We start from the raw sequence: 27,301 nt of genomic DNA, 5'->3' as shown, positions 1-27,301 counted from the left end.
ATGCTAACCATCATCTGACAATGCAGGGTTGCCACAAACCTTCAATTTGTTTAAAAAAAAAAGAAAAGCACTATTTGTGAAGCACAATAAAACAATGTGTATACCCTTACATCTTTTCCTCAATACAATTTCATGAACATGATGACCTGGACAGAATTTTCACCTATGCATGTACATAGAGCTGTAACTTTTGACAACATGGATGGACTGAGAGATTATCATATTAAGTGAAGTCAGACAGAGAAAGACAAATATATCACTTCTATGTAGAATCTAAAAAACAAATGATACAAATGAACTTATTTACGAAACAGAAACTGACACACAGACAGAGAAAACAAACTTACAGTTACCAAAGGGGAAAGGGTGCGGGGAGGGATAAATCAGGAGTTTGAGATTAACATATACACACTATATATAAAATAAACAACAAGAACCTACTGTAATGGAATATTACGCAGCCATAAAAAGAAATGAAACTGAGTTATTTGTAGTGAGGTGGATGGACCTAGAGTCTGTCATACAGAGTGAAGTAAGTCAGAAAGAGAAAAACAAATACCATATGCTAACACATATATATGGAATCTAAAAATAAAAAATAAAAAAAAGGTTATGAAGAACGTAGGGGCAGGACAGGAATAAAGACACAGATGTAGAGAATGGACTTGAGGACACAGGGAGGGGGAAGGGTAAGCTGGGATGAAGTGAGAGAGTGCATGGACTTATATATACTACCAAACGTAAAATGGATAGCTAATGGGAAGCAGCCGCATAGCACAGGGAGATCAGCTCAGTGCTTTGTGACCACCTAGAGGGGTGGGATAGGGAGGGTGGCAGGGAGACGCAAGAGGGAGGAGATATGGGGATATATGTATATGTATAGCTGATTTACTTTGTTATAAAGCAGAAACTAACACACCACTGTAAAGCAATTATACTCCAATAAAGATGTTAAAAAAAGAAAAGAAAAAAAAAAAGAAAAGAACCTACTGTATAGCACAGGGAACTATATTCAAAATCTTATAATAACCTATAATGGAAAAGAATCTGAAAAAGATTTTATATATATATATAAAATACATAAATATATAAAAAAGATTTATATATTTATATACACACACACACACACACACATATATCTATATCTGAGTCACTTTGCTGTACACCTGAAACTAACACAACATTGCACATCAACTATACTTCAATTAAAAAGAGAGAGAGAGAGAGAGCTGTAACTTTTGAGATGATTAGGGAACTCTATCTTTGATAACTAAATTTATAACAATTTCAGTAATGAAGGCTCTCTAAATATTCTGTCAGCTCTAAATGGAATGATTCTATGGCTTTATTTGAGGCTTCCAGTTGGTGCTGGGATTTTAGTCATGCAGGATATATGCTTAGCGTATCAGAATTCTATTCAATATTCTGACATTGACCTTAAGAGAAGCTAAAAAGAGAACTATAAAATATACATCATCGAATTCATTTCCTTTATCCAGAAGAAGATGTAACATTTGTCCACAAATAAAACAATTCTAGTTTAAAAAAGAAAAATTCCTACCAATGAAATTCCTACCATTTTTATTTAGGCACACTCAAAGCTTGAGACATCCTCGACTCAAAACCTTCAAGTTATAGCTACTAAGTAATGTTAGGTTATTGTGGTCATATAGAATATTTACATTACTCCAATCCAGCTATTGATAACACAGTGAGTTCTGCATCACCCTGCAGGTGCAGGGTTGAATGAGAAAGGAGATAAATTGGAAAGGAGATACTGAATTGACTGAAATATTGAGTTTCTAAACTCTATTTTAAAAAGGCCAGGGAATAGTTTGAAACACATCAGACTTACCAGATGTCTTCCAACAATGAGGCTTTTAGAGAAACATCACAGGTGATCATTTCATCTCAATCCCTAGAGTAGAGATCTAGGGATCATGGAAATAGTTTAAGCATGGAGAATGCTTAAAAATTGAGCCTTGGGGCTTCCCTGGTGGCGCAGTGGTTGAGAATCTGCCTGCCAATGCAGGGGACACGGGTTCGAGCCCTGGTCTGGGAAGATCCCACATGCTGCGGAGCAACTAGGCCCGTGAGCCACAACTACTGAGCCTGCGCGTCTGGAGCCTGTGCTCCGCAACGAGAGAGGCCGCGACAGTGAGAGGCCCGCGCACGGCGATGAAGAGTGGCTCCCGCTCGCCGCAACTGGGGAAAGCCCTCGCACAGAAACGAAGACCCAACACAGCCAAAAATAAATAAATTTAAAAAATTAAAAATTAAAAATTAAAAAAAAAAAAAAAAAATTGAGCCTGGTCAAACAGATGTGTACATCAGTGTGTAAAAGCAATAAAATAATGTGACAGCAAACATCTGAACAGTACTATGGAAGGCACTATGCTACGTGCCTTACATACATCATCTCATTACACACCCTATAAGATGAGTGCCGCTGTCACTCCATTTTATAAATGAGGAACTAAGTCTCATTAAGTTACGTGTCTAGTCCAACTATACACAGTTAATTAATAGGGAGCCTGGATTTAAACTCAGGCAGTCTAACTCTAGATCCAGTACTTTTAACTGTTAGCCAAAATGAAATACCTTAGAACCTAGAATCCAATGCATGCCAAAAGCTTACATCAAATATGTCTACAGCAAAGGATATATTATATAACACTAAATGTTCCTTAAAATCATATAGTAAAGTTTCCTCAATTACTTTAAGATATTAAGATGCCTAGATGAGTCATGTGTTGTTGGCTTTAGTGTATTTCTCTAACTTCATTTGATGATTCAAACTATGATAAATTTAACTACTACTATCGGATATTCTGAATTTAAAAGAAGACAAAAAGAAAGGACATGAAGAGAGATATGTCACTCCTATTTTTGATCAGTATGCCATCAGATTAAAATTAAATGACTACTGAAATTCATACTAAAACAAAATAATGGTTATATACTAGAATGTATGCTATAAAAGTTACACGGCAAGACGAAAACAGTCCAAGGGCAAGTTTTATAAACCAAAACAACCCCAGAAAATTTTACATAACTGAAAAAGACAAAGGAGTAAGTAGAGAAAACTCAATTAAGAGGGACCTCTTTATTACATATTTATAAAATAATAGTATAATATAGTTATTAAAAATGGAGACGAAATATTTTATTTTTGGTATCTTATGTTTTGCATTCAATTTTTCAATCATCTTCACAATTTTTCAAAACTTGAACCTCTACCCCACCCACCATTCAAAGAACAAATGAAGAACAAACTATCCAATGGGTTCTAGTGAGAGACTTATTATCAAAGAAATTAATCCAGTAGCTCATGAATTAAGATTGAGAATTTTCAAAGAAATACAATAAAAACAAAAATTCAGAAGGCACCTCAAGATCATATTGTGCCATTTTCCTCATGCTGTATGTTTAAGTGCCTATAACAGAATTCTGGTTAATGAAATTTTGGACAAAAAAAGTGTCATATTTTGTGCACACAGCATCAAATGACTACAGATACAATATGGGGATTCTGCTGTGCATATCTGTACTAAGTAGGGCATAATTTATAATATGCTAAGAAAAAAAACTAAAATTACAAAATGGGTATTTTTAGCACATTTAGTAACAGCTAGTTGTTTTAAACTATCATTTCATTTTTGATGACCAAATTATATGTGACCATAATTAAAGAACATATAATTTTAAAATAATACTAATAAACCATGGTTACAACAGAACTGTTACATTAAATGAAAAAAGGAAAGTCACATACATGTACTGAATGGCACTGAGGTTTTTCAAAGCCATTCTTCTGAAAGGCTTTCAGTCCACCTTCACATGTATCAATTAAAAAAATGTCTCTACTCAGTGTGCTTGCAGAGGAGATGAAGTCAGTTCTGGTCACCCAAGGGGCTGACAAGCACTCAGTGCGGACCGCTGAGCAAGTCTTTTATCTGACTACCCTGACAACCATAACTGAGCCACATCTAAGCCTCTGATGCGGTGACTCCAACTTCAACTGCAGAGAAACACTCACCTCAGAAAACACAAAAAAACACAAACAACAACTGAAACAAGTGACAACTAGAAATGGCTGAATCACTGTACCTTTTAGACACAACCATTAACCTTAGTTTTGAGATATGCTATTTGGTACTTTTTGATTCAGTAGTTGGAGTAAAAAAAAGTTTCTGTATTCAAACCTATTTACAGAATGTCAATATAAAATGTGTGAATATATACATTTAATATACACACATGCACGCACGCACACACACACACACACACTCACATATCTAGAAACCAGCACTTAGCCAAGTCCCCAATTCTCACTAATGACTCAGTAAATCATTTGTTACTTTAAGACCAGCTTAGATGCTATAAGGCTGCAACATATGGCTAAAGAGGTCAAACACAAGCACCCACACTCAGACTAATTAAATTGTTCCTCCTCATGATTTTCCACAAGTAGTAATACCATTTATATAACAACTATAATCTCAATAACTTAGAATTCAGAGTATAAAACCAGTGTCATGAACATGTAACTCCCTCACTGTTTAAAGAACACTCCTCCTTCTGTTCTATTTCCACTAATGGTAAGAGGGCACACCAAACTGGATCACATTGAACTGTACAAATTATCTTTACTCTCAATCTAAACAAACGTGTGTTAAAACATTCTGAAATGCTGCATCCTTTGATTTCTTCATCTTTTCAATTGCCCGATGCAGGTCCTGTTGTTGCACAGGTCGAATTTCATCTTCATCATGGCTAAAATGCAAGAAAAAAAACCCACCAAATATTCAAAATATTTTAGAATACATCTCCCTAAAATATTTTACCAAGACTAAAAAATGAAGTCTCTTACCCATTCAAGTCCCCAAAGACAACCACAATTTACAGCTTCACGTGAATTCTTCCAAGGAATTAATCTATGCATATAAATGTCTTAAGAGGTTTTTAAAAAGCACTTACCAGCAAGAGGTAGGAAGCTAAAATGGCTGGCTATAAACATTATAGCTTGGTAACTAAAATCAAATACTTCACACTAAGAATATAAAGGTGTGAAAGTTGATCTAAATGGGATTATAATTCTAATCAAAGATTCAAAAGTTATTCCCATGAAAACTGGAATTAAAGAGTAGCAGTCTTAGGTATATAATATTCATGCATGTGTTTAGCTTTTGATAAACTGAAAATAAAATTCATTCCTACTAATAAAAACCAACTACTCTAAGTCCTCCCCACTTCAATAAGGAGAAAAATATGATCCAATATATAATGTCTCCTTTGTAACTTATAAACACTTAAGAAAAATAATTCAAGGAAAAAGTTATGATAACTTAAGTCCATTACCCAGACTTTTCACATTGAAATATAACATTTTCAGGGCTTTAAGGACAGCAGAAAAACAGAATTTTCATTAAAATAATTGATTTAAGTAAAATTTATTCATAGCGTTTTTTTTTCTCCTCTTAATATATGCAAGAATAAAAATCTTCAGAAGATAAGATTCTTGGCTACAGAGGTCAAAAGTATTCCCAATTTTAGTGCTAGAGTAGCTGGATTAATCTGGCAACAAATAAATGGAGTGACCCTCTCCACGAAGGGGCCCAAGGGAACACTAAAGATAGGTCCAGAACCAGTGCAGGCACAGCTCCAAGTTAACAGGGTAGCTTTCATGCAAACCTTTCTATACTGAGAGAAACCTTTTTTGGCAAAGCTTGCTAGGCAATACAATGTAATTAAACACATGAATAAGACAGGCAAATCCAGGTCACTTGGAATGAAAGCCTCAGGGGATGAAGAAGGGAGACTGAGAAACAATGGGGCTAGAGGTAGAGAACTCATTCGACACAAGCCCCCAAAGTACACTGGTTTGCTAAGAGTCACGTTAGAAGGTTGATATTTTGAACAGGGGCTTAGAAATGCAGTGTTACACTGGTTCAGGGCAAGTGGCCTTATGGGAAACACAGGACTTCTGTTCATCAGAGCTGCATTATTCCATATTCCAGTTCACTAATACAGCTGGTACAAGATTGGTTTCTCAAGCTCAAGATACTTTGAAACTGGTTTCAAGTTTGCTGCAGTGACAAATGACTTCTTTTTTAGTAAATACATTATTAACAAGTTGAAGTCTAGTGCACAGCAACGTCCCCATAAATGTGAAATTTCTGGAAGACAAGGCACTCATTTCCATAATGTAAAAATTTAAAATACAAAAGCAATCCAGGGATACCAGAGCAGCTGTTTTCCTGGTAGAGATGGGTAAGCTTAAGTTTGTCAGCTTTCTGTAACCCAGTTCATGGATTTCCAGTAGAAATTCAGCTTTTACTTCTTTCTCTTCATTTCAGATGCTTCCCCAAACCACCCTCCCTTGCAAATACATTTCCAGAATTCTCCTTCAGAAAAAAGGCAATAAATAACGTTAGGGGAATTTTAAATTCCAATTTACCTTTTTATTCCATAAGCAGAGTTGGTATTATAAAGCAAAATAAAAGAAACTATCCCAAAAGCTCTAAAAGGGTTTGACAAATACTAAGAGATCAACTCTAAATACACATACCTGTCTTCTGATGTAGAATTAACATATTCCCTGACACAGAGGAGGGCAGCGTCTCGGCACATCTCCTTTAGGTCACTTCCTGAAAACCCATCAGTTTCCTGGGCAACTTCCAGCAGGTCCACATGCCTATCCACCTTAAACAAATGTAAAACATGCTTTAAAAAAAATGTAAAATATACTGCAAAAGATATATCCAAACATTCTTAGAATTAAAGAAAGTTAAGCATATTGGAACAGCATGGAAGGAGAATCAATAGATAGTATTTTCAGTCTCTAGAAGTTTTCTTTTTTTAACCATAAAAGCTTAAAATTTGAAATCTAATTTTCAGTAATTGTCATTATGATCAAAACATAAATAAGTCTTACTAGATATATCACAGAGTGATGGGGAAGAATAGGCATTCGAATATTGCTGGATTGACTTTGCTGCCTCTTAGGAAGGTCCCACTTTGACACTTTTTTATAATATAGTCAACATACTTGGCAAATAGCCTGTATCATTAAGTCCTGAGACCTGATTTTTGTAATATTATGATATTACAAAAATCATATTCTACTAAAATATTCTAACCCTCATTTTAATGCTTTGATATTCTACTACCTCAACACTAATTCAGCACCTATGGTTTTGCTCCCCAACCTAAGCTTATACAGTCAAGCCAATTAAGTGATCCTCCTGGGCACATAACAGACTTGGGATACTTAAAAGCTGATATGTAGCTTAAGAAGAGAAAATGAGAAAGAAAAAAATTAATTATAGTAACTACCATGTATTAAATGATTCTTATATATCATTCGCTGTATTAAGTACTTTACATGGAGTATTCTCATTTAATCCTGACAGGGAAGTATTCTCATTTTCCTTTTCAGAAAATAGTAAAATCTGCAGAGGTTAAATAAATTGCCCAAGTTCACACCATTGCCAGAGCCAGGATTTGAACACAATGCGGTAAAGATCCAGCTGTATTTTTTCCCCCATATAGCTAACCGTTCGTCTTAACATTTATTTTCCCCAAGTTGACTGGAAATGCCATCTTCATTTGTTACTAAATTCCCATTTGTCTTTGTGGAAGACCCCGTGTAACTCTACACAAGGACAAGAGACTTGGAGGTAAGACAACATGGGATGTACTGTTAACTCTGCAACTGTGACCTCACATGACAGGGTTCTCAGTCCTAAATGTGGAGGTTAAATAAAGAGAAATCACATATTCTTTGATAAAAAGGTAACTGCACCCAGAAGGTAGGTGTGGAACAGGCAAGGAAAATGGTAAACTACATATAGATAAATCTAAGCTTTAATATATAAAAACAGTAATAATAATCATTTAATTTGGGGTAAAGAACTAAGTAGCACTAAAAGAGAATGTGTAACTTCCAAATGACTAGAGGAAGAGGGAAACAGGAATGAAGAACACAAGAGCAACACTGAAGAACGAAGGACTGGTGGGGAGGTGGGGGAACTGGAGGGGGAAAGGGGAAGGTGTGGGCAGGGGGTGGGTGGGGGGAGTCCAGGGAGGAAAAAAAAAGCATAATACATGGAAAGCACTAAAATAAAAGAGAACAAATGCAAATTTATCAGTAATCACCACACACACAAACAGAAATCATTACATAATGATAAAAAATAATTCACCAGAAAAATATAACAAATGGACAAACCCGCAACAATACTGGGAGATTTGTAACAATACTGGGGATATAAGACGATAAATTCCTAGGGCTAGTTATAGTTAGAATCTGTGATCTAATGAACAAACATAAAAGCTGACACACTGATTACAGGAATTCTGTATAATCTGGATATTAGTCCTTTGTTGGTTATAGGGTTGCAAATGTTTTCCCTGTGACCTGTTCTTGCACTTTGTTCACTGTATCTTGTCATACTTCAAGAAGCCTTAAGTCTGATTACAGTCAGACTTTTCTATTCTCTTTGTAGTTTAAACTTTTTTGTGTGCCTCAGAAACTCACGTGTATATAGGAAATCAGACGTATACGAGGACCTAATTTCTCTATAGTTTGTAACAGTGAAAGAGAAAAAATAACCTGCACCTGTACCTGTATTATGTATCTATCCACACACATTTATGGAAATACACACAACGAACTTCAGGATAGTGCTGAGAGCTCTCTACAGCAGGCTACCAAGGATGGTGTGGGGTGAGGGAGCGGGGGAGGGGTTGACATGAAGCAAAATATATTAGGATCACCTTTTAAATCCAGGTGCTAGATTTAAAGTTATTTGTGTATATGTCTAAAATAAAAGACCTTCCAAATTATTCTCCGAGATGTTAAAAATTAGTCCTCCTCCCTCAAACAATCAATACCTCCACCCTATCCTTTGCCTTCTCCTTTGCTGGGCCACACTATGTTCTAACCACTCACAAATCTTGTGCATGACAGGGTGATAAAGTCACAAAGATGAACAAAACAAGTATAAGAAAAGAATAAATAGAAAATTCCAGTCATTGGGGGAGAAAGATTAGTAAACAGAGATAGCACTCCATAACGGTTAAGAGAAAGGCTCCATCACTACTTTGCTATGTAAACCTGAGTAACTCATTATATAACTTTCTCTGGATTTCAGTTTCCAGAGAAGTGTAAAAGAGTACTAATATGTACTGCTTAGATGAATTGAGGATTAAATAAAATGATGTGTATCTTACCACAATGCTTGGCACACAGCAAGCACTCTAAAAGTAGCCCTTTTTATTTTAAGATAATGGCTCTAGATAAACCGTGAAATAATGAGAATTATTTTTATTAGGCAAGTATGAAGGCAATTCCCAAGTTAAAAAAAGGTTTTGAGTACTGGGAGCAAAATAGGAATAAATTAATGAACGTCCAAAATAGCTTGAAAGAATAGCACTTATTTGTGTGTGGTTATTCACTATATCTGCCATTGACTGTACACTGCATAATAATCAAAGCATTTTACATATATTATTTAATTTAAATTCACAAACCGACTCTATGAGATTGTTGGCATTATCTCCGATTTCCAAGTGAGAAAATGAGGCACAGAGATGCTAACAATATTTGCTCAAGGTCACACAGTAGGAAATGGTCAAGCCAGAATGGGATCCTCAGGTCTGTCTCCTAAACCCATGCTTGTTAACTATTCCCACTGTTACAGAAAATATATAAGTTCAGGTTAGTCTGTATGGGGAACAAAAACTATCCTTACTGTAGTGTCAGACATGATACTTGTATCAGATATAAATGTTATTAGTTCTAATTCTTTCATACTTAAAATGTTAAGCCCAAACCAGTATACTATCTTTCTTAGACATGGACTATCTTTTTTAAATGAGTGGGTCGTGTTAAGGATCTATCAATAGAGAATTGTGAAAGACTGGAAAACGGTGTCATTTCAAAAGCTTCATTCTTTTCTTCAGAGAAAAACTCAAAATATAAAAGTCTAGCCATCTGTTTGCATCAAAAACTCTAATTCTGCTCAGGAATGTATACGCATGATAATGCTCATCTTATTAAATAAATGTGTGTGCTACTGATTTGAGGCATCTTTTAACAAAATTACATTAATTTCTTTTATATTCCACTGAAGTAACAATATGCCTCCAGCATATAAATACCAGCTAGTAGGAAATGAGACATTCCCATGTCAGCAATTATCCAGAGAGCACTCATATTCTGCATCATAAAACTGATTAGACACTAATTCTTTGTACTTTCATAAATAAGAAACAGAATGCTAAAAATTGCCTGTACCAATGACAAATGTAATTCTAAAAGAATTTCCAAAGATACTACTGTTAAAAAAAGCAGAACACTAAAATCAAAGTTTAAATTAGGCATAATGAGTAGTGTCTTAAATTTAAATGCTAAAATTTAATGGCCTGTGTAAAGTATGGCTATCATATGAGACATAGAGCTTACATCTCATAATTTACATTCATCATCTATATATCAATGACCTATATCACCTATATTTACACCGGACCACATATACGGGGTTCAAAAATGTGAACTTCCAGCCACACTCCATTAAAAATTTTTTAAATAACTGTATTAGTTAACCTGAAGTCTCCGCAAAATTGTTCACAACTACCTTGTAATGCCTGTTAAATTTCTAGCCACATCATAGCCATTCTAATTCAAAAGATCTTGTGAACTCATTTAATCCCCTTTGTTTTCTTCTCTGTTCATCAATGCCTATCCTTATCAAAGGTTGGCCAATGGAGCCTGTTTTATCTAAACAGTACTACAACTACACAATGTCTTCTTGAAAGCAGTAATCAAATATTCAGTTAAAAGGCAAAATGTAATTTGTTGATTTCTCATTCATGGAGGACAGGAGTTCCTTACCCAGAATATATGCAAGGTTTTAGGAACTTCCCCGAAACTATACAAAACATTTCAAGTGTATACGCAGTTTTTAAAGGGAAGACGACATAGCTTTATCTCTTTATTAAAGGGCTCTATGATCCCCAAAATGGTTAGTAACCAATGATCTAATCTCTGTAATTTGTTAGACACTTTAAACTTTAGCAAATAGCATATATGTTATTTTGATATATTGTAAAGAAATAAATGAACAGAACACCACTGAAAGATACAAGACTTGAACAACCAGAAAGACATAAATGCTTCCGGGGAGAAAGAGTCAACATCAAAAATATCTTAATTCTCTTAAATTATGATCCACCAAAAACACTAGTGTTTTTTTTCTTGAATAAGACAACTTAATTTAAAATTCATACAGAAAAAATAGCATACCAAGAAACTGTGGGCTGGGGGACAACAAGAGGTGTCTAGCCCTACCTGATATTAAAACTTACAAAACCTTAATAATTAAGAGTGTGGTGGGGACTTCCTTGGTGGCGCAGTGGTTAAGAATCCACCTGCCAATGCAGGGGACACGGGTTTGTGCCCTGGTCCAGGAAGATCCCACATGTCGCGGAGCAACTAAGCCCGTGCGCCACAACTACTGAGCCTGCGCTCTAGAGCCCACGAGCCACGACTACTGAGTCCACGTGCCACAACTACTGAAGCCTGAGCACCTAGAGCCCGTGCTCCACAACAAGAGAAGCCACTGCAAAGAGAAGCCTGCACACCGCAACGAAGAGTAGCCCCCACTCGCTGCAACGAAGACCCAACAAAGCCAAAAAAAGAAAAAAAAAGTGTGGTGCTGGTGAATAAACAAAGAAAAGACCAATGACCTGAATTCAAAGTCCAGAAACATAGCCAATACATACGAGAATTTAGTACGTGATAAAGGTGGCTTCTCTAATGAGGAAAGGATGGACTATTCCAAAAAATGGTGTTGGGACAACTGGGTATCCATTTGGAAAAACAAAAGCAAAATTCAATTCACAGCACACATCATACATCTGGATAAATACCAATTATAGCAAAGATTTAAATGTAAACCATAAAACCATAATGGACATCCAGATATTATGTATCTCCTAATGAAAGAATATAATTCTACCCAAGAAGTAGTCCTCTCTCCAACTGAACCTAATCTCATCCAGTCTCTTGATCCAACTACCAATTTTAGAGGAATTACTGCTCCTTGTATAATCAGCAAAATTCACACTATGGAAAAATCTGGACAAACCCAACGTGGTTTTTTTCAACAAATAAATTGAAAGGGGAAGAGGGAAAGGACGAGAGACATGAAGGGAGAATCTATAGTCTATAGATTAAAAGAGATTTAAAATCTGAAATAAGTGAAAATTACAAACTTTATATGGGTCCTGAGTCAAACAAATATATGGTTTAAAAAAAAAAAAAGATATTTAGGAGACAATTAGAAATTTGAAGAGACTAGATATTCAATGATAGTAACAAATTTATGTCATTTTTTGCTTAAGTATAACAATGGTAATGAGGTTAGGTTAAATAAAGAAAAGAATCCTTCCTTTTAGAGCTATAATTAAAATATTTACAGATGAGATATGATGGGAAAACATGGGAGGTAAGGAAGTAGATAGGGTATGGATGAAGCAGAATTAGCCATGGGATGATGGTGATTCAAGGAAGCATGAAAACCACTGAAATATAAGTATGCCTCACTACGGGAAGTTATTTGGTTTCTTAATTTAGATAGCAAGTTCAAATAGTGAGTTTACATATGAAGTTTATGAGAGTGAGGAATACCATGTTATTAAAATATACTTGGTTACAGAGTTTTGGAAAAACAAGTAGCAAGAGTTGGAGAATATGGAAACGTCCTTTACAAACATGGTAGTGGAAAAGGACTTTTTAATTTAGATCAAAACTTAGAAGCCATAAAGGGGGAAAAAAATCCAGTAAAATCAAGACAAACTAGGAAAAAATATTTTCAAATCATATAAACAAAGGGCAAATTTCCCTAATACATTAGAGTTCCTACAAATCTACAAGAAAAAAACCATTCTAATAGAAAAATAGGCAGAGAAAATGAACAGGTATTTCACACACACACACACACACACACACATTCTAGAGGCTCTTAAACATATACTGCTCATTTCATCCCTCAATGTAAATTAAAACTATAATGAGATACCATTTATACCATTTTCTACCTATCATGTTGGCACAAAGTTTCATAACATTCTGTTGGCAAGGCTATAGGGCAAGAGGCACTCTAATATTGCTGATGTAAGAGTAAATTGGGGGACTTCCCTGGTGGTGCAGTGGTTAAGAATCCATCTGCCAATGCAGGGTTCGATCCCTGGTCCAGGAAGATCCCACATGCCTGTGCGGCTCAACTACTGACCCTGTGCTCTAGAGCCTGCGAGCCACTACTGAGCCTGCATGCCACAACTACTGAAGCCCGTGCTCTGCAACAAGAGAAGCCACTGCAAAGAGAAGCCTGCGCACCGCAATGAAGAGTAGCCCCCACTTGCCGCAACTAGAGAAAGCCTGTGCGCAGCAACGAAGACCCACGCAGCCAAAAATAAAAATAAAATAAATTTTAAAAAAAAAGAGTAAATTGGCATGAACAATTTGGCAACTACTACCAAAATTATGAATATCATACCCTTTGATCTAGCAATTTTTCTTCTGGAAAATTCACCCTACTAATATTCCTGGCACAAGTGTGAAATGATGTATGTACAAGGTTATTCAATGCAGCATTTTTACAGTAGTGAAAGACTGGAATCAACCCAAATGTCCTTCAATGTGGCATTGATTAAGTAAATTATGTTATATCCATACAATGGAATCCTATGCAGTGCAAAAGAAAAAAGAGAGAGAGAACAGAACGAGGAAACCATATGCTAATATGGAATCTCAAAAATAAGTGAAAAGAGCAACAGAGAAAACTGTATATGGTTTATTGATATGGTTTATGTAGAAAAGAGGAGAGGCGTAACATTATATTCTAATTTGCTTGTATAGGAATAACGCCATCTGAAAAGATACAGAAGAAATATAAGGGAGATATGAAACTTTTCCCTGTACACCATTTAATATATATATTTTAATTTTTGAAACGTGACTATAATCACCTATTTTTAAAATACAAACGACTGACGATTTTGATTATCATATCTTCTTAATTCTAAATTCCAACTTCAAAAAATATTGCAATTAAATAAAAACCAAAACCTCCCCATACTTCTCTGCAAAAACAAATGTATCTTATATAATAGGAAACCAGTCTGAAAAATATCAAAGAGGGTTCTAATCTGTAGATATGAAAACACATGGCTTTTTAAAAAGCAAATTACCTTTAATTAGTTCAAATATGCCATAATAATTGAGTTGTATGAGCAGCCAAGAGTTTTACAGTAATTTACAAGTTCAAAGCTACATTATGCCCAGGTTCCTTTTTCATCTCTGTCTAAAATGATTTTATGAACATAAATATTTTTATATTTATAGGATGGGGAAAAAATGTAATTTTCTACTTACATTTTCATTTTTCAAGATGAGTTTCAGGATTGCTTCTCTTTGTTTTAGGGCCTAAAACCAGGATAATTTCCAGTTAGCATTTAAAAAAAAAAAGGATCAACTAATTTTCCTAATATTTCTTCCTTTCCTTGTAAACTACCTGACAATACCTATAAGAAATGACAGAAACTCTGACAGGTCATAGAAACTTTTGACTAAAGCAAGGTCTAGATTCTAGACTCTAGAGTAATCATTTGTGGTTGTCTTACTGAACTATATCTTCTTATTCTGAATCCCCAGTGCCTAGTACCATATTTGGAAAATAACATGCCCTTAAATGTTTCTTGAGTGAGTAAATGAATTCCTATGACTACCAATGTCTTTCCTCTACAGCTCTGCAAATCTCCTTTTCTTAATTTAGGAAACTTCTGAAAACTCACTGCTGCCATAAAATTTTTTATCAGGAACTGGAAGAGATGGCAACAATACCTGCTCAGTTCTTCCATTCAGCGTATAACTTCCATGTCCACTAATTTATATTAGTGAATTTTATTTAGTGTTAATAGCATATTTGTTTATATGCTTGTATGCTTCCCCCCCCCACTGATGCTTCATATTACTAGAGAATAGAAGTTTTTATAGAATACCTTACATATACGGTAAATATGAATGCTTTTAAAGATTATTATGGCTGAACTCATCCCTATTCCCACAACCACTGAAAAAAACAGAGCTGGTTACAATGAGTACCAAATTAAATGACCTGAAAAACAAAACCAAACTGCTGTTTCTGTAATTCAAATGTGTTAAGTATGAAGGTTAATTTGGTATGTTATGCGATCACCAATAAGTACTTTTTGTTAATAAGCATTTAACTTGGAAAGGAGTTTTAAGGTAAGGTTAATCATACACTTTGTTATCATAGTTAAACAGTAAGAAAAAAATTACCCTATAAAGTGTGTGTGTGTGTTCACTAAAAACAGAATGAAGAGGGGGATTATAAAAATCCCAGTTTCTACATTACGAGTACACAAGTTTATGACAAATTTGACAAAATCTTTTACAACCTATTTTGAACTCATACAAAAATATATTAAACTTACAACTTTAGTAAAGGCTACTTTCCATGCTGCTGTACCCTATGTTCTATTCTACTGTACATCAAAACCCTTTGTTTGCTCTTAGACTATAAGCAGAGATTCTATCAATATAATCTTTACCTTCAGAACCACTGAGGTGAACTGATGATCTCTAAAAATATTCTGATGTCTTGGTAACAAAATAAGATCAAATATCTTGTGTGAAGCATACAAAGTTCATCTAAACCTTCAGCAGTCAACCTTTCCAGCCTCATCCCCACCTACTTTCCTTGACGCCCCCTAACTGAACTATCCCCAGAAGTCACCATTAAATATGTGCTTCCACACCTCCTTGCCTTTCTTCATTCTGGTAGAAAAGCATTTCTCCGCTTCACTTGTCAAATTGCTACCATCCTTCATCCTTCAAGGTCCAGCTGGATTCTGTAGGTTTCACTAACGCCTCAGACAGAATCATGTTTTCATCATCATCTCAGGTCCTCACAGTTCTTTAAGCATACTTTTGTAAAGTACATTTTACATTTTTTTTTTTTTTTTGGCCACGTGCCACGCAGGATATCTTAGTTCCCCAACCAGGGATCGAACCCATGTCCCCTGCAGTGGAAGCACGGAGTCTTAACCACTGGACCGCCAGGGAAGTCCCCATTTTACATTATTTATTTTTGTGTCCAGCTCCCCTGAAATACAGAGTTCTTTTAGGACAGAGGCCACGCTCTATTCACCAGAGCCTGGCAAGTGTCTGACACACATTAATGCTCAATAAATATTAGTCATACTAAGTACATTTTCTAGTCTCCTATATCACATTAAAAAATCTCTGCACCGAATCATCAGGTAGATTTTCTAACAGACTGCCTAAGTAAATGCATACCCTCAGAGGAATCAGAGGCTGCAGCTGCAGCAAAGAGCCAGCCAGAGTAACTGTGCAGAGGCCATAGCCACCAATTTCAGGAAACCATGTTTACTGCTACAAACTGTTAAGCTGAAGAATATAAAATGGGGCAAATATTTTTAGGCCAGAGATTTTAATTTTGAAAGAAGTGACAGTGTAAGTTCTTCTACATAGCAATATATGTAACATGCTGATTGTATGGTGCATATAGTCTATTACTAACCCTGTTTGGTTTTTTCTCCTTTAATCTAAAAGCAGACAAAATTCAGGATTTAGGGATTTTGTGCAAAAAAGTATCAAGTTATAACCCTCTACTTGAGGGTACTTTTAACTAGCAAAAAAGAATGCTAGAAGAAGATACTTAACTACCGGTTCAATACCACCCTCACATTTGCATTCTTATGTTAAAGTGTAATATCATAGCTACTGGTTAATCATTAATCCTGCCACAGGAAAGCACTGCCAATAATTAATCAAATAAATACCAGGTGTTCTTCCTGTCAGGCCTTCAGAACGGTTCTTTAACCCTAAAACCCTAATTTCATCCTATCCTAAACCAAAACTATAATTTACATTTTCTTATGTATCTTCCATAGATAACTTTGCTGCATTCTAAAGAAAATCACTGAAGTGTCTAGGCAAACTTGAGGTAATGAGATACTTTGAAGAGAAGCAAATAACACTGATCTTAGGAAAGAAAAATTTAAAAAGCAAGAAAAGGAATGGAAAGGACAAAAGTAATTAGGGGGATTCTTGCCCTATTCCTTCCCTGCCTGTCATAAATAATAAGTCTTATTTTTTAATCATTCCCTTTGTGAAATCACAGATAAAGACATGTAAAAAAGCAAATATTTAACTGTTCATAATATCAATCAAATCCACCTACAGGCTGGTTGATATGAAATCTCGTAGGCATTCTTCTCATTATAGCTGAGTCAAGATCCTGAGGACGATTAGTAGCTCCCATCACTATGACCTAAATATATAAAGAAAACAAAGGTATTAAATATACCATTAATACTCCTTTTAGGTTGTTATTACTAGGGCTTAGAAGATATAGAAAATTAAGTGGGGTTTAAACTAAATCTTCTATAGGAAATATGATTGTAATCCAGTATTACTCAAATATTTATAGATATAAATCAGAGTTAATCCTAAATACATCAAATGATAGCAAAGCTGGTAAGGCTGATGCATTTTGCCAGACTTTTAGTAACTAAAATAATACATTATTCAGTTACTGAGGAATTATAAAAATTTTTAAAAACCTATTGTATTTTGCAAAATATGGTTATACAGTGGCTACATGTTGAATAACTTAAAGCTATTTATGTTACAGCTTGGGAGTATATATAAGGGGAATACTTCAAGTCTTTTAATAATATTAAGGAGAGAATCATTTCCCCTACCAGAATCTGAGGATTCTGGTAAGAGTAATAGATATCATCTATTTTTTCCTCTAAATTTCACATCATCATTTCATGGCACTATCAGCACTGCAGGTGACATCTTCTCAGTGCAAATAAAACCTCAAGCAATCCAATTTTAAACAAGGGCAACAGAATAAAAGCAAACATCAAAATGCTGGGTAGAATATTAAAAAAAAAAAAAGAAAAAAAGTTGCTGGCAGCCCTGCCAACCCCTGGGTCTATGCCACTTATTTATAAAGAATGTAGAGATGAAAAATCAGCACGAATAAAGACAGATATACAAAACAATTTAATTTCTGAACGGCTTCAATATTACCATTCTTGTTGATATTTCTGTTTAATATAATTACGCACACATCTGTTATCCAAAATGAAATTTATTGGTATTCTAAGGAAAACTTTTATTTCAGCCTAAGAGGTCTTAGATTTCTGAAATAATCTGAAATCTAACTCCAGAACAACATGTTGAAAAATACACTAACTCTTATATTCTACTTTTTTTTTTTTTAGGCTATGCTGTGCGGCATGTAGGATCTTAGCTCCCAGACCAGGGATTGAACCTGTGCCCCCTGTATTGGGAGTGCAGCGTCTTAACCACTGGACTGCCAGGGAAGTTCCTTATATTCTACTTCTACTCTTTACATTTAACATTACTCAACTGCCAAATTACTTTCAATTAACTGTGAGAGGTTGCCACCTAGAGGGAAAAAATATACATACAAATTTGAGAAACAGTTCCATAACATAATGCAATTTTGTATTTGGGTCAAGTGATCCTAAAGTCAAAATATTAATGCTCTTACCTGTTTTTCTTTACTGACTTTCTACAACTCTATAGAATAAGGAAAATTTCTACCTAAACAAAGTCTTTAAAAGTGATCAAATGAATTAATTGTATAAGATAAAGGATTAATATAGTATATTTTGAGATAGAGTATTCATTAGGTATTAAAAGAGAGTTCAAAGTGATATGGAAGCTTGTTGAAGACTGATCATATTATGTTGTAGAGAATCACAAAAAGCACTGTGGCAACAGTAATTTTTTAGTATTTATGCAGCAAAATTAATGCACCTTTTAGGTATTAGGTAAGACTTCTAAAAATCTTTAAAACAAAATATTAATATAAATTTTTTTATCATTTCACATTTAAAACAATCAGATCTAAATATATGCCTCAAAAGCTGAACTATGTCAATGAATACCCTAAAAATAATGTTAGCTTTTACGTCTCATGTCTCTCAAGATGAAGAATATATCATCGACTAACTTGGAACAGTAGTAGTGACAGGTTTAATTGGGCCATTCAACTATTTCTGTTTCCTCTGTGGCAAGGAAACAAAGAAAGTAAGCTGGGGTACTGGGCTCCATCCACAGTCACAGAACAGACAATTTTAGAGGAAAGCTAACTGGTTCCTATTAAAGAAGATGTCTAAAACTATTATTCAAATTAGTAATAGCCGTTTTAACCCCCTCAACACACAAGAAAGTTAAAAGCAACATCTTTATTTTCTTCCTCAGAAGTCTGTCATAATAGAACAGTAACTACTATTAGTATAATAAAGAAAAACGGTTCTAAAAATTCAATTTTAATTTGCTGTATCAGAACCACACTGTGGGGCTCTGGACAAAGTGGCTAAGGAGTATATTTCATCCAAATTATTTTATAATATTATTATCATTATTTCCTTGGTTTTAAAACAATACTCTGATAAGATATAATATTAAACTATCAATATTTCTCTCTTATATGGGTTAACTTCAATTCTCTGCATACTTTAAATACTATTGCTTAGGAGGATAATTAGTTTTTGGAAACCTGCAAACTAAACTCATTGAATAGATTTCTCAGAACCAATAATTAATATAAATTGTTTCTAGTAATTCACCAGAATTTATCTATGTTGTGCTTTCTTCTCTAATCATCAAACACTAAAGGCAATTTTCCCTCAAAATGAAATTATACTTTCATAACGGTGATGTAGGACATGGGGCTTAATTTTCTTCTTGAGAATTAGGTGTCTCAGCACTTTTGATTTATGGTAATGTGGCGGACAAAGGAGATCCTTAAACCCTCTGGCTACAAAACATGTAAAAATAATAAAATATTTTTAAAAACTCAAATTAATCAATAAATCTGCAAAAAAGTAAAGGAATTAAGCTGAAGCCAGCAACAAAGCCTATACATGATGGAGGTAAGCAAGGGTAGAAGTTGACCACATACCATATGGACACGTACAGATTTTTAAAAGTGGTGTGTGTGATGAGAGACCACCCTACATAAAGTTGGGACTAATGAAGTATTATGGCCTGAGAAAAGTGGTGAAATATTAGAAAACCTATTTGGCAGAGTCAGGCCTTGGTTCTTGGAAAGATATATAAACACACACACTAAATCACTGAGATTTCATGGTTCTTGGCCAGCTAACATGGATCTTGAACCTGAATTTAGCTGTCTTTGGAAAAGAACATGGCAGAGACAAGTACAAAATCCTCTTAGAACAGCAAACCGTCAACGTAGATTCCAAAAATTCACACATAAAGTTCTACCAAATATGATTTTTCCCATGAAATCACAAAACACACAAGGAACCATCTTAAACTCAAATGATAGAACAAGATGTACAAATACTTCTATGTTAGAATTATTGAAGATGGACTATAAAATTAGTGTTAATACATTTAAAGGAATAAACAAGAAATTTAAAAAAAAATCACATAGCAAATATTTATGTAGCAAATATATACCAGATACTGTTACAGGCACTTTACTCAGATTAAATCCTTAAAATCCTACAACAGTTCTGAGGTGGATACAATTCTTCCCTCTTTATAGATATTACCCCCTCTATTCAGACACAGGGTGATGATATAATTTTGCCAAAGTTACAAAGCTAATTGATGCCAGGGCTCTGCTTTACTAATCCAACTGGCAAGAGACCATCAAAACTGATCTGGCAGACCTGAAAAAGAGTCTAAAAGAATTTCTAGAGCTGAAGAATATAATAACTGAAATAATAAGCTCAATGAAAATGCTACATAGCTGAAGGGATCCAAATGAAGCCAGAATTATCTAATTGGAAGAGGTAAAGAAATTACCCAGAATATAGCACAAAGAGATAGAAAATATGAAAGAGACATTAAAAAACATGGAATATAAATAAGGTATGTCCAAATGGCTTTTGATAAGATCACAAGGAAAATGGAAAAGAAAAAATATTTGAAGAAATAATGGTTGATTTTTTTTTTTTTTGGCTGCGTTTGGGTCTTCACTGAGGTGCACAGGCTGCTCATTGCAGTGGCGTCTCTTGTTGCGCAGCATGGGCTCTAGGTGCGCAGGCTCAGCAGTTGTGGCGCATGGACTTAGTTGCTCTGTGACATGTGGGATCTTCCTGGACCAGGGCTCAAACCTGTGTACGCTGCACTGGCAGGCAGATACTTAACCACTGCGCCACCAGGGAAGTCCCTCTAACTATGTTTTCTTAAAAGAGGCAAAAACAGATTACAAAATAGAAAATACCTACTGAAGTTAAAACAATGAAAGAACATTATTAACCTTCCCAAAACTTTTCCATGAGAAAAGTTTTTATATACGTGAGATATAAAATAGGTGATTCATGGAAGGGGGGGTGGGGAAAAACCCAAACAGAAAAATGGCTCTAGAACTTACATTTCCAGCAATATGGCAGAAAATCAAACATGCCAGAAAATTGTTTAAAATTTTCTTTTAAAATACATTATTGATCTGGCAAGAAAGTATGGAATATTCAGAGGTGAAGAACTAGGTGAAAATGGGAACTCAAAGATGTAAACTGAACAATATAGCTGGCTTTCTCTCTGGGGGAATACCAAGGGACATTAATTTTGGTTTTCACAGCCTTTCAGCGGGAAGAGACAAAGCCTAGGACAGAAGACTGTCATGTATAAAATTGGAAAGGTGCATGTGACAGGAAGTGGTTAAGTATATAAGTATCAGCAACTAATGAAAATGAAAGTATAAAATTTAAGTTTAAACTAAAAATATATATATATATGTAAATAAGTTTGACTACTCAAAGTACGGAGAGGCCTGTACCAATTGGAAGCATCCTTTTGCTACATTAGTCAGAAATTAGCAAGCAAGGGAAATGTATTTAACCGCCCTACTTCCCTGCCTGCCTTTATGATGTGTGACAATGTACTGTCAAGTTGTGTGGCACTGACAAAACTAAAATACACAGTTGATTCTTTTTCTAGCTTCTTTTAATCATTCCTTAGAACCTTACAGAAAAGGAAATTACAGTTTAGAACATCTGAGAGCTTGCAAGGAAAAACATGCAGCCCCACTTTAACTAAGAAACGATGGACCTGGGCTGGAAACAAGATGTTGGAGTAAAAGAACTTGCGCTCGCCTTCTCTCATGAAAACACCAAAATCACAACTAACTGCTGAACAACCATCAACAAAAAAGACTTGAACCAACCAAAAAAGATATTCTACATCCAAAGACAAAGAAGAAGTCACAAAGAGAGGGTAGGAGGGGCGCAATCATATAATATATAATCAAATCCCATACCTGCTGGGTGGGTGACCCACAAACTAGAAAGTAATTATATTGCAGAAGTTCTCCCACAGGAGTGACAGTTCTGAGTCCCATGTCAGGCTGCCCAGACTGGGGGTCTGGCATCAGCAGGAGGAGCCCCCAGAGCATTTGGCTTTGAAGGCCAGTGGGGCTTGATTACAGGAACTCCACACACGGAGGGCACGCTCAAGGTCTTGTGTGTATCAGGACCCAGGGAAAAAGCAGTGACTTCACAGGAGCCTTGGGAAGACCTACGTGCTGGTCTTGGAGGGTCTCCTGGGGAGGCAGGGTGGCTGTGGCTCACTGTGGGGACGAGGACACTGGTGGCAGAGGTACTAGGGAGTACTCATTGGCATGAGCTCTCCTGAAGTCTGCCATTTTGACATCAAGATGAGGCCCCACTGTAGGATCCAGTGCTGGGACGCCTCAGGCCAACCAACCAACAGGGCTGGAACACAGCCCCACCTATCAGCAGACAGGCTGCCTAAAGTCTTCCTGAGACCACAGCCGCCTCTAAACACACCCCCTGACATGGCCCTGCCCACCAGAGGGACAAGACCCAGCTCCAATCTCCAGTGGGCAGGCACAAGTCCCTCCCACCAGGAAGCCTGCACAAGTCTCTAGACCAGCCTCATCCACCAGGGGACAGACACCAGAAGCAAGAGGAACTACAACACTGCAGCCTGCGGAATGGAGACCACAAACACAGAAAGTTAAGACAAAATGAGACGGCAGAGAAACATGTTCCAGATGAAGGAACAAGATAAAACCCCAGAAGAACAACTAAGTGAAGTGGAGATATCTACCCGAAAAAGAATTCAGAGTAATGATAGTAAAGATAATCCATGATCTTGGGAAAAGAATGGAGGCACAGACTGAGAAGATACAAGAAATGTTTAACAAAGAGCTAGGAGATATAAAGAACAAAGAAACAGAGTTGAAGAATACAATAACTGAAATGAAAAATACACTAGAAAGAATCAATAGCAAAATAACTAAGGCAGAAGAACAGATAACTGACCTGCAAGACAATGGTGGAAATCACTGCTGTGGAACACAATAAGGAAAAAAGAATGAAAAGAAAGGAGGACAGCTTAAGAGACCAATGGAACAACATTAAACACACTAACACTCACATTACAGGGGTCCCAGAAGGAGAAAAGAGAGGAAGGGCCTGAGAAAATATTTGAATAGATCATAGCTGAAAAATTCCCTAACGTGGGAAAGGAAACAGTCACTCAAGTCCAGGAAGCGCAGAGAGTCCCATGAAGAATAAACCCAAGGAGGAACATGCTGAGACACATAGTAATAAAGTTGAAAAAATTAAAGACAGAGAAAATATTAAAAACAACAACAGGAAAGAAACAGATAACATACAAGGGAATCCCCATAAGGTTATCAGCTGATTTTTCAGCAAAAACTCTGTAGGCCAGAATGGAGTGGAGTGGCGTAATATATTTAAAGTGATGAAAGGAAAAAACCTACAACCAAGAATACTCTACCCAGCAAAACTCTCATTCGATTTGACAGAGAAATCAAAAGCTTTACAGACACTCGAAAGCTAAGAGAATTCAGCATCACCAAACCAGCTTTACAACAAATGCTAAAGGCTACAAGTGGAAACAAGAAAATTATGAATGGAAGCTCACTGGTAAAGGCAGACATACAGTAAAGGTAGAAAGTCATCCACATGCAGATATGGTATCAAAACCAGCAATTGTGAGGAGAGTACAAAAGCATGATATTGGAAATGCATTTGAACTTGAGAACAGCAACTTAAAACAATCATATATATATATATATATAGAGAGAGAGAGAGAGAGAGAGGTATATCAGACTGCAATATCAAAAACTCATGGTAACTGCAAACCAAAAACCGACCATAGATATACATACAAAAAAAAGAAAAAGGAATACAAACACAACACTAAATATAGTCATCAAATCGCAAGAGAACAAAACAGGAAAAGAAAAGAGAACCACAAAAACAAATATAAAACAATTAACCCAATGGCAATAAGAACATTCATATTGATAATTACCTTAAATGTAAACGTATTAACTGCTCCAACCAAAAGACATAGGCTGGCTGAACGAATACAAAACAGACCCATGTATATGCTGTCTACAAGAGACCCACTTCAGATCTAGGGACACATACAGAGTGAAAGTGAGAGGATGGAAAAAGATACTCCATGCAAATGGAAATCAAAAGAAAGCTGGAGTAGCGATACTCATATCAGACAAAACAGACTTTAAAATAAAGACTGTCAAAAGAGACAAGGAAGGACACTGCATAATGATCAAGGGATCAATCCAAGAAAAAGATATAATAATTGTAAATATATATGCACCCAACATAGGAGAACTTCAATATATACGGCAAATGTTAACAGCCATGAAAGGAGAAAGTGACAGTAACACAATAATAGTGGGGGTCTTTTAACATGCCACTTTACCAATGGACACATAATCCCAAAATGAAACTAAATAAGGAAGCACAAGCTTTAAATGACACATTAAACAAGATGGACTTAATTGATATTTATAGGACATTCCATCCAAAAACAACAGAATACACTTTCTTCTCAAGTGCTCATGGAACATTCTCCAAGATAGACCATATGTTGGGTCACAAACCAACCCTTGGTAAATTTAAGAAAACTGAAATCATATCAAGTATCTTTTCCGACCACAACGCTATGAGACTAGATATCAATTACAGGAAAAAAACTGTAAAAAATACAAACACATGGCAGCTAAACAATATGCTACTAAATAACCAAGGAATCACTGAAGAAATCAAAGAGGAAATCAAACAATGCCTAGAAACAAAAGACAATGAAAACACGAAGACCCAAAACCTATGGGATGCAGCAAAAGCAGTTCTAAGAGGGAAGTTTATAGCAATACAATCCTACCTCAAGAAACAAGAAAAATCTCATAAACAACCTAAACTTACACCTAAAGCAATTACAGAAAGAAGAACAAAAATACCCCAAAGTAAGCAGAAGGAAAGAAATCATAAAGATCAGATCAGAAATAAATGAAAAAGAAATGAAGGAAACGATAGCAAAGATCAATAAAATTAAAAGCTGGTTCTTTGAGAAGATAAACAAAATTGATAAACCATTAGCCAGACTCATCAAGAAAAAAAGGGAGAAGACTCAAATCAACAGAAGTAGAAATGAAAAAGGAGAAGTAACAACTGACACTGCAGAAACACAAAGGATCATGAGAGATTACTACAAGCAACTCTACGCCAATAAAATGGACAACCTGGAAGAAATGGACAAATTCTCAAAAAGCACAACCTTCCGAGAATGAACCAGGAAGAAATAGAAAATATAAAGAGACCAATCACAAGCACTGAAATTGAAACTGTGTTTAAAAATCTTCCAACAAACAAAAGCCCAGGACCATATGGCTTCACAGGGGAATTCTATCAAACATTTAGAGAAGAGCTAACACCTATCCTTCTCAAACTCTTCCAAAATATAGCAGAGGGAGGAATACTCCCAAACTCATTCTACGAGACCACCATCACCCTGATACCAAAACCAGACAAAGATGTCACAAAAAAAGAAAACTACAGGCCAATATCTCTGATGAACATAGATACAAAAATCCTCAACAAAGTACTAGCAAACAGAATTCAAAAGCACATTAAAAGGATCATACACCATGATCAAGTGGGGTTTATCCCAGGAATCCAAGGATTCTTCAATATATGTAAATCAATCAATGTGATACACCATATTAACAAATTGAAGGAGAAAAACCGTATGATAATCTCAACAGATGCAGAAAAAGCTTTTGATAAAATTCAACACCCATTTATAATAAAGTCTCCAGAAAGCAGGCATAGAGGGAAACTACCTCAACATAATAAAGGCCATATACGACAAACCCACAGCCAACATCGTTCTTAATGGTGAAAAACTGAAACCATTTCCTCTAAGATCAGGAACAAGACAAGGTTGCCCACTCTCACCACTATTATTCAACACAGTTTGGAAGTCTTAGCCATAGCAATCAGAGAAGAAAAAGAAATAAAAGGAATCCAAATTGGAAAAGAAGAGGTAAAGCTGTCACTGTTTGCAGATGACATGATACTATACATAGAGAATCCTAAAGATGCCACCAGAAAACTACTAGAGCTAATCAATGAATTTGGTAGAGTAGCAGGATACAAAATTAATGCACAGAAATCTCTTGCATTTCTATACACTAATGATGAAAAACCTGAAAGAGAAATTAAGGAAACACTCCCACTTATCACTGCAACAAAAAGAATAAAATACCTAGGAATAAACCTACCTAAGGAGACAAAAGACCTGTATGCAGAAAACTATAAGACACTGATGAAGGAAATTAAAGATGATACCAACAGATGGAGAGATATACCATGTTCTTGGATTGGAAGAATCAACATTGTGAAAATGACTATACTACCCAAAGCAATCTACAGGTTCAATAGGGATCAAACTACCAATGGCATTTTTCTCAGCACTAGAACAAAAAATTTCACAATTTGTATGGAAACACAAAAGACCCCGAATAGCCAAAGCCATCTTGAGAAAGAAAAATGGAGCTGGAGGAATCAGGCGCCTGGACTTCAGACTATACTACAAAGCTACAGTAATCAAGACAATATGGTACAGGCACAAAAACAAGAATATAGATCAATGGAACAGGATAGAAAGCCCAGAGATAAACCCACGCACATATGGTCACCTTATCTTTGATAAAGGAGGTAAGAGTATACAATGGAGAAAAGACAGCCTCTTCAATAAGTGGTGCTGGGAAAACTGGACAGCTACATGTAAAAGAATGAAAGTAGAACACTTCTTACATCATACACAAAAATAAACTCAAAATGGATTAAAGACCTAAATGTA

At 35.6% G+C, this 27,301-nt stretch overlaps 1 protein-coding gene across 1 annotated transcript in view; it reads right to left on the bottom strand.

The window, feature by feature from the left end:
- Positions 1-3,073: 3,073 nt before the first annotated feature.
- The window catches only part of ATAD1 (ATPase family AAA domain containing 1), a 51,398-nt gene continuing 27,170 nt past the window's right edge, over positions 3,074-27,301 (bottom strand). Inside the window, exons 7-10 of the mRNA XM_036828644.1 lie at positions 17,298-17,387; positions 14,444-14,494; positions 6,572-6,705; positions 3,074-4,776 (exon numbers count right to left, since the gene is read on the bottom strand). Of these exons, the coding sequence (XP_036684539.1) occupies positions 4,656-4,776; positions 6,572-6,705; positions 14,444-14,494; positions 17,298-17,387 (396 nt within the window). The 3' untranslated portion in view covers positions 3,074-4,655. The remainder of the gene's footprint in view (positions 4,777-6,571; positions 6,706-14,443; positions 14,495-17,297; positions 17,388-27,301) is intronic.

This window comes from Balaenoptera musculus, chromosome 16 (assembly GCF_009873245.2).
Source record: "Balaenoptera musculus isolate JJ_BM4_2016_0621 chromosome 16, mBalMus1.pri.v3, whole genome shotgun sequence".
Classification (NCBI taxonomy): domain Eukaryota; kingdom Metazoa; phylum Chordata; class Mammalia; order Artiodactyla; family Balaenopteridae; genus Balaenoptera; species Balaenoptera musculus.
This window is presented reverse-complemented; position numbering and strand designations above follow the sequence as displayed.